General features: G+C 30.9%; 1 protein-coding gene across 1 annotated transcript; it reads left to right on the top strand.

Annotated features, from left to right (window-relative positions):
- The first annotated feature begins 852 nt into the window (after window positions 1-852).
- On the top strand, window positions 853-11,603 carry LOC126847776 (uncharacterized). Its single transcript, XM_050588176.1, has 2 exons — window positions 853-911; window positions 10,655-11,603. Exons 1-2 carry the CDS (start codon window positions 878-880, stop codon window positions 11,509-11,511), a joined length of 891 nt encoding a protein of 296 aa, XP_050444133.1. The 5' UTR covers window positions 853-877; the 3' UTR covers window positions 11,512-11,603.
- The last annotated feature ends 1,200 nt before the right edge of the window (window positions 11,604-12,803 follow it).

Here is a 12,803-nt window from a genome sequence, read left to right as displayed (position 1 = left end):
GTATAGACATATAGAAATGTGATAACATGTAAAAAAGAAATAACATATAGAACATATAGAAATGTGATAGTCTGACGAAAAAAAAATGGCAAACAATAAAGTATCCTCATTTTCTAAAAATGTTAGCTGAATTATTAGTTAGCTTCAATATATAATTTGAATTTATGCAGAATTAATCTAAAAGCATAAAATTCAATTTTTACAGTTTTTATAGAAATTTATTCAGTTTGTAAAATTGTTTTAAACTCTATCGATAAATATTCATAAACCAAATAATACATTACGCACAGAAAAATACGTCGATTAAATAAAAAATAATATAGCTGCAAAATTGTCAATGTTAGTGTTATCAGTTTGACGTGGAACTTTCATTCGTTCGGTTGCCAAATAATTTGCACGTCATTTGATAAATAAGGTTTTTATTTAAAAAATTCCTACCAATTAAATTTCTATTAAAATGAAGTGGTCAAAAATACTGTTAGTAATTGTATTCAACTTTGCGGTTCTTAAGTGTGGATCAGGACAACTTTTGCAAACCGGATATGCATATAACATCGAAGACAATGATCTAAACATTCATCCTATCAGTGACTTGAAATGCGGTTACTTGTTTAGAGGGTTAACGCAAATGCGTCTAATCAGCCTTGTGTTTTTAACTCCACTAAATTTACCAAGCAAAGCGTTAGGTATGATACGCAACTTTACAGGTACTGTGAAATATATGATATCTACGTTATATTTGTTAGATCCAACGAACATTAGTACATTGTGGCTGCTACACTTGTATACAAATACGCTACTAAATTATTTCGATTTTATACTTAAAGGTCTTATAACGCCTTTGGAACATCATACGCCAAAAATCATAGAGACTCACATGTATGTCATCGATATAATGCAACAGGCCGCAGGTAATTGTCGCAAAAATAATGTATATGATTCAGAGAGCAAGTATGTCACAAATCCAGGACTCACATACGAAGGCATTTCGGAGCTCTTTGAAAGCAACAACCGTAATTCGATGGCAATAATGGAATATAATAGCACGATAAGTAGTATAAATGTTGAGCTGCTCAGTGAAACGTTGAGACATAAAAGGCTTATGATGAACAACCTGGGTTTAAATGCGGTGTTCAAAAAAGATTTGATGACGAGGTACGGTGTGCAAGTGAACTGGGGTGATACGTCTGATCGTTTATATAACGCTTATTATAGTATTCACGATATGGACTGGACCACTAACAACCTTCGTAAGTTACTAGCATATTACACATTGCATATAGATTTTTTGAAATTCATCATGTATCAGTTGATTTTGAGACATTTGATGAGCTCAGAAACAATAAAAGTCGGTCCGTTTCAATTGTTAATCGCACTAGATCATTTCCAAAACAGATTGAATCTGAATAACGATCAGAAAATCAACGAGTTAAAAGTAGCAATTAACAAATATGGCAAGAGCAAGACAGATAAGGATGAATGTTTGATGTCCATTAAAACATATTTACAAGTAGAGCTGCAAACGATTTGCGAATCACTCGGGTGCCATTTGATTGAACCAATTACCGGAAATGTCGAAGAACTAATGATACCTTGTGAAAGTATGAATGCACATGAAGAGATTTATGTACAATGCTTAGTGAGCGAAGTGAGAACTGTTAAAGTAGACGTTGACTACTATTTAGATCATCTTAATCATATTTTTGCATATGTCAGTTTTGAAGCCATTCAATTAATCATTAAGTATATCAGGGAAATCAATCAGTAAAGTTATTTTGCCATAATAATCGAATATATTGATATTGATATACCTCTTTTTTCTATAATTATAAAAAAATATTATTTGTAAAAATTCATTGAGTAAGACATTGTAGTTAATAACTAAATATCTAAATAACCATATTTAAATTATCTATAAGAAGTATATTTATTTAATTTTCCTGTAATTAAAAATTACGTCGCTATATGTCAATATATATAATAAATTTAATAAATAAAATTCTTATTACGATTCTCATCTATCGAAACTTTTTTATTGGTGTCCTTTACTTTTGCAAACAATGTTTTAGGGATTTAGTTCTAAAAATTATGATGGCCAAATATTGATGTAAAACGGAGCTATAGCATATACAGTTTCTCTAATATCTGTATTAACTTGTTTATTTATAACCAGAAAACCAAAAAATAGGGGAAAATTATATTTTGACTGTAGTCGGTAGTCAATTTCCAGGTTGCTTAGTGCAAATAAAACTGTGTGAATCAGTCAACAGGTATTGAAAATATTATGGTAATACATTTTTAAAGTCAGACAATCAACTTTAATCGTATCCACCCTAATACTAAAATTGTATTTTTAGGCACATAATTGTTATTAGGTAAATGTACGAATAGACATGAAAATATGTATGTACAATGCTTAGTGGGTGAAGTGAGAGCTGTTAAAGTAGAAGTAGACTACCTTTTAGATTATCTTAATCAAGATTTTGTACATGTCAGTTTTTGCGTCATTCAATTAATCATCAAGTGTATCAGGGAAATATTTGGACTAGACGGGGGGGGGGGGCTAGGGAAGTTTAAATTCTTCTAAATTCGTCTAAGCTCTTAAAAAATGTCAGCAACCAAACAGACATCGTCCCCAAGTAAGGTTTTTAGTTTTTACTGAGATTGTGATGGAACTCTCAGAGTTTTCATAAGGTCTGAACTTCCTTAGCCGCCCCTCTAAACCAGTCAAATAAATATATTCATATATATGTCTTTATGTCAAACGATAACTGGCTATTTGTTAATGAATTATTTTCTGTGAGTCTCTGGAAAAGCATAAGGATTTTAGTTAAAAATTGTTGAAGTATGAAAAAATAATTATAAATACTATCGGTTTGCCTTAAATTAGGAATTGTTATGAAGCTTTTTGCGGATTGAAAATCAAACGAAGCAAATAGTATTAATTAGAAATGTTGATATTGGTTTTTCTTAAGCACAATCGACTTGTTGCTATTTAAATACTTCTCTTAGTATTTAAATACCAACAATTATGATAAAAATTATTAGGATTAGAGGAAAGAAAAACGGCAGCAGATAAGACAATAACATTATTATAGACACAAAAACATTGACCGAGCTAATTAAACAAATGTAAAACAAAAATCAGTGCAAGCTTATCACAAAAACAATGACTAAATGATAAAATCGCTTTAAAAAACAAACTGCTTTGATGAGTTATTGCGGCTGATAGCTACTATATTTTAAATAGTAAATATATAAATTAGTGTTGATAAAAGCATTGCAAAGACAATTATGTCCTTAGAAATAGCCTATAATATTGCATACAATTAGTACGAATGGTGTGGCCCCCTTGTTAAAAGACTGTCAGAACTAAAAACAATAATTATTTTTTAGGGAATTCAACTTAAAGATGATACCTGCTCGCCAATGGGAGATTAGGTTAGCTTACAATAAGACTATAAGTTCACTGATCATCAGTATTTCACGGGTTGCTATATATATATATATATATATATATTACAGGGTGATTCATTAATGATAAAACCGTGTATGCATGTATAAATTATTTTAACTGTTAGAAAATATTAGTTTTTTTGTATAATTTCGCACATCGGACGCTGAGTGTACATGTATACAAAAATATAATATACATAAATACATAAATATTTGGTTAGGTAATACTATATGAAAGTACTGTCTATAGAATTCTTGCCATACCGAAAACACAATTTTCCTTCAAGCGATTACTCGGTAACACGATTTTTGTACTTTAGAAAAACACTTGACTTGATGTGCGTTTTCATTTCCATTGTTTGCATAAATGAAAATATAGTAACCGTTATGGCAAAACTTTTTTACACTTTTAAAATACTGTGAATATTATTTAGATACCCATATTGAGCTCGCGTTAAAATAGTGTGCAGCTATCGTCGATAACATATTATACAGGGTACTTAGAATTTCATGGCCCAACCTGATATTATTGACGATTTGTTGAAATGATAAATAACTCACTTATGTGAACCCACCTATGAAGTAAGAAAGGTTAAAGTTGACCTTGACTACTTTTTAGATCATCTTAATCAAGATTTTGTGTATGTCAGTTTTGACGTCATTTAATTAATCATTAAGTATATCAGAGAAATCAATCAGTAGGCTTATTTTGTCATAATAGTCGAATATATTGATTTTTATATACCTTTTTTCCTATAATTATAAAAAAATATTATTTGTAAAAATTCATTGAGTAAGACATTGCCGTCTATAACTAAATGCTCGTGTGCCATTAGCAATTTTTATAACAATGCATCCAACAACAAAACAACCATAGTAAAATTGTCTAATTAAACTTATTATTCCGTTATAAAAAATTACGTTGTTATAAGTCAATAAATAAAATAATATATAATTATTATTTAGAACTTTTTTATTTATATTCTTTACTTTTGCAAACAATGTTTTAGGGATTTATTGTTTGGATATTAGACCCAAGGTTGATCTAGAACGAAGCTATAACATGAACAATTTTCTCAAAATTTGTATCCAAACTTTTTTTTTATTAACCTGTTACGGACGCTGTCCTTTACCGCACACATGCACACACATATACACATATATAGTACGTATACATTATATTAATGAGGCAAAGACAATGTTAACATTAAAATACAAGTGCAATGACTTAAAGCGCAATTACCTAACCGATAAAGTATTTGCAAATATACAAATCGCATGCTCGCTGTGGCATTTTGGCCATAGTCTGTAGTCAATTTCCAGGTTGCTTAGTGTGAGTTAGAGAAGAAGTTATATCCATCGGACAGTTCTCTCCCGGTTATTCTAAGATGCACATGCAGATTAAAAAAGGACTAGACTGCAATAAGCCCTGCGTTTTTCACTTTAAATATATTTTTTAGTCCAATTTAATCATCAATATCATCCATTGATGACGTGGTCATCATATTACAAAACTATAAACGATACCTTCGGTGGTGACCAAGTGTTTTAATCATATGGCAACCTTTATTCTTTGTATTCTTATATTATAAGGTAGTTTGGCACTAATCTCAAAAGTGATTGTTTCAATTATTTTTATGTTAAGAAAATTCGTTTCGTTTTTAAGCGTGTGTATAGATATAGAAATGTGATAGGCTGACAAAAAAAAAATGACAAACAATAAAGTATCCTCATTACTGTATTAATAAGTACACATTATAGTTCAAGCTCTAAATAAAGGTTTTTTGAAAAATGACCTATACTTTATTCCTTAGAAATGGCCTGGGTAGCGTTCTCAGTGCCTTCACCCCCCCCCCCACCATTAAAAAAAAATGTTTATTTAAATACGCCCTTGTCCAAATGGTCAGCTGATACCATAATAAGTCTGGAGCTTTTACGTTGTATGTATTAGATAAATCAAAAATCTGTGTGCTATAGATATTACACTTATAAGCTAGTATGGTTAAAGATCATTACAGATTATGGATGGAATCCAAAAACGGGTCAAGAATGATTTAGAAAGGTTGGACCTGATGCATGCGTACAATAAAACAATTTTAATTTATTCAGAACTCATATAAACACATAAAATTAAATTTGTACACGTTTTTGCATCGATGTTATTTTAATTAATTAAAAATGCAAAGGCTATAGTAATTCGAAAACACTTTTGGAAAACATACAATTTCGGTATTTTTATTTTTAACCTCATCGAAAAATATTTATAAACTAAAAAAAAATGTAATCAGAAAAATACGTCGATCTGACGACAAAATAATATACCTACAAAATTGTCAATATAAATTTGTATTGACTCGGAATTCCCCCCCCCCCAATAACAGTGTTTCCCGAATCAAGGAATCAAAATAGCATTTATTCTGAAACGATGTCTACACTGAAAATTGATATTTTACATTGGATTATCAAATATAAACTACTATCATACGTTATATCAGTGCTGGATTTAACCATTGTGCCGCTGTAAGCACTAAACGAATTGCCGCCTTTTTCTTAAAAATATTTTCTAAGTCAAAAAAATGTTATTAAGCGTACAAATATAGATGTTTCCTTTGTTACTAAACAATTTAATAATGTAAAATAAAATTATGCAGCTGTTATAAAAACGATACATACATTTCATATGAAAAACTTAATGATAAAAAATATGATATAAATCCCAATGATAATTAAATCGACTATTGGTACGTCCTCTTTTTCATTAATTTCATTTGAAAAACTTTCTGAGGAAGTAACGTTTTGAATAAAAGTGATGTCCGTTGTATAAGTATCCGAGTTTGAACAATTAGCGAACGTTTCTCGTGTAGGGTCAACTTAATTTATAATAATATTTTGTTTATAAAAATAAACTATTTTTGGGATTTTTCGCACTAAGTTATTTAGTTAATTTTTTTTTTCTACCGCGATTTTTTTTATACTGATACCCACTAAGACGTGATCGACCGTCATTCATTTTACTAGAGCTTTTATTAAAAAAGTAACAAATCACATCTTTCATATTTTCATCTACACTAAAAAATTAAACATCGAACACGTGCCCGTTCGCGATCGCGATTGCATCGTCTTATGATTAGGTTTTTATTAAATATTATATTTTGTGATATTAACATGTTGTAGACTTAAAAATGAAAACTGATTTCGTGATAAAAGATAAACACACAATCGTCAACCCATGCTATGTTATTCTAATTTATTACCAATATCTTATTTTATGATCGTCGTATCCTGATGTCTGTTGTAAAGTCATAAATACAACATGACAATGGCAAATTTAATAAAAATGAAGTAATGCTAATAGGACGATTTGTTCTATGATTTTGAAATTAAAAATCCCCTTATAACAATAAATATTAATAATAATTATTACCACAATCTCTTTGATCTAAAAAAATGTACGGTATATTTTTTACAATATTAGGCTACACTGATATGGGGTGGGGGGAAAGTGAGCACCTTCCGGTATTGTCATTTCTATTATTTGGTAATATCAGTTTGACGTGGTACTTTCTTTCGTTCAGTTGTTGTTATTGCATTTGTACGAATATCAAATATTAAATGAACTCACAGTTTGCCTAAAACTGTTTAATTGTATTGTTTTTTTAAATCTCAAAACGAATTCAGGTATTTTTAAGGTTATATTTTCAAAATTTGTGTTAAAATACCAATTAAATTTGTATTAAAATGAAGTGGTCAAAAATACTGTTTATAATTGTATTGAACTTCGTGGTACTCAAGTGTGGATCAGCACAACCTTTGCTTACCGGATATGCATATACCACCGAAGGCAATGATCTAAACATTGATCGTATCAGTGACTTGAAATGCGGTTACCTGTTGGGTGGGCTAACGCAAATGCGTCTAATCAGCCTTGTGTTTTTAACTCCACTAAATTCACCAAGCAAAGCGTTAGGCATGATACGCAACTTTACAGGTACTGTGAAATATATGATATCTACGTTATATTTGTTAGATCCAACGAACATTAGTACATTGTGGCTGCTACACTTGTATACAAATATGCTACTGAACTATTGCGATTATATACTTCAGAATTCTAAGTCGAAGTTCGAGCCTAATGTTCCAAAAATCATAGAGACTCACATGTATGTCATCCGCAAAATGCAGCAGGCCGCAGGTAATTGTCGCAAAAATAATGTATATGATTCGGAGAGCAAGTATGTCACAAATACAGGACTCACATACGAAGGCATTTCGAGTCTATTTGTTAGCAACAACCGTAGTTTGATGGCAATAATGGAACATAATAGCACGATTAGTAATATAAATGTTGAGTTGCTCAGTGAGATGATGAGAACTAAAAGGCTCTTGATGAACAACCTGGGTATAAATCAGGTGTGCAAAGATGATTTGATGACGAGGTACAATGTGCAAGTGAACTGGGGTGGTACGTCTAATCGGTTATATAACGCTTATTATAGTATTCACGATATGGACTGGACCACTAACAACCTTCGTAACATCGAAGAATATTACAATTTGCACATACATTTTTTGAAACTCATCATGTATCGGTTGATTATGAAACAATTGATGGGTTTAGAAAAAATAAAAGTCGGTCCGTATCATTTGTTAATCGCACTAGAGCATTTCCAAAACAAATTGAATATCACTAACGATCAGCAAATCAACGAGTTAAAAGTAGCATTCGACAAATATGGCAAGAGCAAGTCAGATAAGCATGAATGTTTGATGTCCATTAAAAGTTATTTGCAAGTAGAGCTGCAAACGATTTGCGAATCACTCGGGTGCCATTTGATTGAACCAATGACCGGAAACGTCGAAGAACTAATAGTACCTAGCGAAAGTATGAATGCACATGAAGAGATTTATGTACAATGCTTAGTAAGCGAAGTGAGAACGGTTAAAGTTGACGTTGACTACTTTTTAGATCATCTTAATCGTGCTTTTGTACATGTCAGTTTTGAAGCCATTCAATTAATCATTAAGTATATCAGGGAAATCAATCAGTAAAATTGTTTTGTCATAATAATCGATTATATTGATTTTTATGTACGTTTTTTTCTACAATTATAAAATAATGTTATTAATATAAAATTCTTGTTGTAAAACATTGTCGTCTATAACTAAATGCTCACGTGTCATATGCAATTTTTATAACAGTGCATCCATCATCTAAATAACCATATTAAAACTGATTATACAAATTATGTGTAACATATTTTTCCGTTATCAATAATTACGTTGTTATAAGCTAATAAATATAATACGTATAACTATTATTGCGCTTATTATTTATCAAAACTTTTTTATTTCTATTCTGTACTTTTGGAAACAATGTTTTAGGGATTTATTGTTTGAACATTAGACTGTAGGTTGATCTAGAACGAAGCTATAACATAAACAATTTTCTCAAAAATTTGTATTCAAACCTTTTTTTAATTAACCAGTTACGGACATGCACACACATATACACATATACAGTACGTAAACATTATATTATTGTGGTAAAGACAATGTTAACATTAAAATACAAGTGCAATGACCTAAAGCGCAATTACTTAACCGATAAAGTATTTGCAAATATACAATTCACACGTCCGCTGTGGTATCCATTCTCTACTTGGGGTCACTATTATCTAAGACCATACACTGTTTATTTTACAAATAAACAATTCGCACGTCCGCTGTGGCGTCCTGTCCCATACTCGATACCTCTTTACACACCCATATAAATAGGAGTAAATCACTGGCTTCAGACAGACGAACTAGAGCACTCAATTGGACAAGTGGTCTTATCATTGTTTTGTTTGTACACTTATTGTTTTACTCTAAAATAAAGTATTTGTAAAACTGAAAGTATTCAGAGTGTTTTCTAATTATTATATTTTTTTATATAAACTATCTCCCTGCATTGATCCATCGACGAGAAGTCTAAAAAATCATATATGCTATAGCATATATAGTTTCTCTAATATCTGTATTAACTTTTTTTTATTACAAACCAGAAAACCAAAAAATAGGGGGAAATTACATTTTGACCATAGTCAGTAGTCAATTTTCAGGTTGCTTAGTGTGAGTAAATCGGTCAACAGGTGTTGAAAATATTATGGTAACTTATAAGCTGAGTATAAATTTTTGTTAACATTTGAGTACAATTTAAATTTATTCAGAACTGATATAAACACATAAAATTCAATTTTTACGCGTTTTGTTATTTCACACATTTGTATAATATCAGTTAAACATATATGTTAGACCCTATCTTCGGACTAATTTTCAAATAAAAAGTTCCAAAATTGCCCTCCAAAAAAATGTAAAAACAAAATAAGTTATAAAAAATCGTATATAATTTTGAAACACGGCACTTAAATGTTTTAGTATATTTCTTTTTAACTCTATCGATAAATATTCACAAAACAAATAATACATTTAATTAGAAAAATATGACGAGCTAACGACAAAATAATATACCTAAAAAATTGTCAATGTTGGTAACAACCGTTTGACGTGGCACTTTCTATCGTTCGCTTGTTGTTATTGCATTGAATATTAAATGAACCCACAGTATGCGTACACGTCACTTGAAATATAACTTCATTCTCTATAATTGTTCATTTGTACTGATTTTTTTTTAAATTACAAAACGATTTAGATAATTTTAAGGTTTTTATTTTCAAAATTCGTACCAATTAAATTTCTATTAAAATGAAATGGTCAAAAATTCTGTTAGCGATTGTATTTAACTTCGCGGTTCTCAAGTGTGGATCAGCTCAACCTTTGCTAACCGGATATACATATAACACCGAAGACAATGATCTAAACGTTGATCGTATCAGTGACTTGAAATGCGGTTACTTGTTTAGCGGGTTAACGCAAATGCGCCTAATCAGCCTTGTGTTTTCACCACCAGTAAGTTCATCAAGCAAAGCGTTAGAGTTGATTCGCAATCATAAAGATATTGTAAAATATATGATATCTATGTTATATTGGTTAGATCGAACGAACATTAATACATTGTGGCTGTTACACTTGTATACAAATATGCTACTGAATTATTTCGATTTTATACTTGATACTTCTATAACGGCTTTGGAACATAATGCACCAAAAATCATAGAAACTCACATGTATGTCATCGGCATAATGCAGCAGGCTGCAGGTAATTGTCGGAAAAATAATGTATATGATTCGGAGAACAAGTATGTCACAAATCCAGGACTCACATACGAAGGCATTTTGGAGCTATTTGTTAGCAACAACCGTAATTTCATGGAAATAATGGAATATAATAGCACATTGAGTAATATCAATTTGGAGTTGCTCAGTGAAACGATGAGACATAAAAGGCTCATGATGAACAACCTGGGCATTAATCCGGTGTTCATAAAAGATTTGATGACTAGGTACAATGTGCAAGTGAACTGGGGTGGTATGTCTGATCGGTTATATAACGCTTATTATAGTACTTACGATATGGACTGGTCCACTAACAACCTTCGTAAGTTACTAGCATATTACACATTGCATATAGATTTTTTGAAATTCATCATGTATCAGTTGATTTTAAGACATTTGATGAGCTCAGAAACAATAAAAGTCGGTCCGTTTCAATTGTTAATCGCACTAGATCATTTCCAAAACAGATTGAATCTGAATAACGATCAGAAAATCAACGAGTTAAAAGTAGCAATTAACAAATATGGCAAGAGCAAGTCAGATAAGGATGAATGTTTGATGTCCATTAAAACATATTTACAAGTAGAGCTGCAAACGATTTGCGAATCACTCGGGTGCCATTTGATTGAACCAATAACCGGAAATGTCGAAGAACTAATGATACCTTGTGAGAGTATGAATGCACATGAAGAGATTTATGTACAATGCTTAGTGAGCGAAGTGAGAACTGTTAAAGTAGACGTTGACTACTATTTAGATCATCTTAATCATATTTTTGCATATGTCAGTTTTGAAGCCATTCAATTAATCATTAAGTATATCAGGGAAATCAATCAGTAAAGTTATTTTGCCATAGTAATCGAATATATTGATATTTATATACCTTTTTTTCCTATAATTATAAAAAATATTATTTGTAAAAATTCATTGAGTAAGACATTGTAGTTAATAACTAAATATCTAAATAACCATATTTAAATTATCTATAAGAAGTATATTTAACTTAATTTTCCTGTAATTAAAAATTACGTCGCTATATGTCAATATATATAATAAATTTAATAAATATAATTCTTATTACGATTCTCATCTATCGAAACTTTTTTATTTGTATCCTTTACTTTTGCAAACAATGTTTTAGGGATTTAGTTCTAAAAATGATGATGGCCAAATATTGATTTAGAACGGAGCTATAGCATATACAGTTTCTTAAATATCTGTATTAACTTTTTTTTTTATTGACCAGAAAACCAAAACATACGGTAAAATTATATTTTGACTATAGTAAGTAGACAATTTCCAGGTTGCTTAGTGTAAATAAAACTGTGTGAATCAGTCAACAGTCATTGAAAATATAATGGAAATACATTTTTAAAGTCAGACGATCTATTTTAATCGTATCCATCCTAATATTAAAAATAGGCACATAATTGTTATTAGGTAAATGTACGAATAGACATCGATACGGGTGGCGGGCGCTTCGTCGTATTGTTAATGTAATAATGCTGGTGTATGGTATCACGGTTGTTTTTATTCAATAGAAGCAAGAATTATTACAGTAGGTATATGTGAGGGCCAGACTCGAAAAAGTTAGCCACTCACGCTGGGGAAATGGGCTCGTACTTGGCCTCGCAAAAAGGGAATCTATGTTCCTACCGGGAGTATAAATGTGTGGGGGATATAGGGGGTGGCTCGCCGGTACGCAGGGCAGCTCTAATAAGCGCCTACGGACTTGAGTCACCGGGAGGAGAGCGCAACTCGATTAAGTGGCTCTGTGAATTATTGTTCGCCCTTAGAAGGACGGTTTTCGTAGTCGGATTATTCAGGTTGTCCGTCGTTGTATCCGGGTTCAATTTTTACACGCTTTGTAAAATTGTTTCAAACTGCATCGATAAATATTCATAAATCAAATAATACTACATTTCGCACAGAAAAATACGTCGAACTAAATAAAAAATAATATAGCTGCAAAATTGTCGATGTTGGTATTATCAGTTTGACGTGGAACTTTCATTCGTTCGGTTGCCAAATATTGTGCACGTCATTTGATAAATAACACCGTTCTCTATAGTCGTTCAATTGTACTGTTTTTTTAAATCACAAAACGATTTAGATATTTTTAAGGTTTTTAT

This window comes from Adelges cooleyi, unplaced genomic scaffold (assembly GCF_023614345.1).
Source record: "Adelges cooleyi isolate 19-005CV unplaced genomic scaffold, UGA_ACOO_1.1 ACOO_flye_CR_arks_rails_tigmint_CR_PRNA_119, whole genome shotgun sequence".
Taxonomy (NCBI): domain Eukaryota; kingdom Metazoa; phylum Arthropoda; class Insecta; order Hemiptera; family Adelgidae; genus Adelges; species Adelges cooleyi.
The sequence above is the reverse complement of the archived record's forward strand: the minus strand, read 5'-3'. Positions and strand labels throughout refer to the sequence as shown.

Excerpts from the sequence above, each read along its gene's own strand:
- LOC126847776 (XM_050588176.1), top strand. The coding sequence starts at position 878 with ATGTATGTCATCGATATAATGCAACAGGCCGCAG. Across the intron at positions 912-10,654 it reads TATAATGCAACAGGCCGCAG|GTAATTGTCGGAAAAATAAT; the intron begins GTAATTGTCGCA and ends AGCAGGCTGCAG.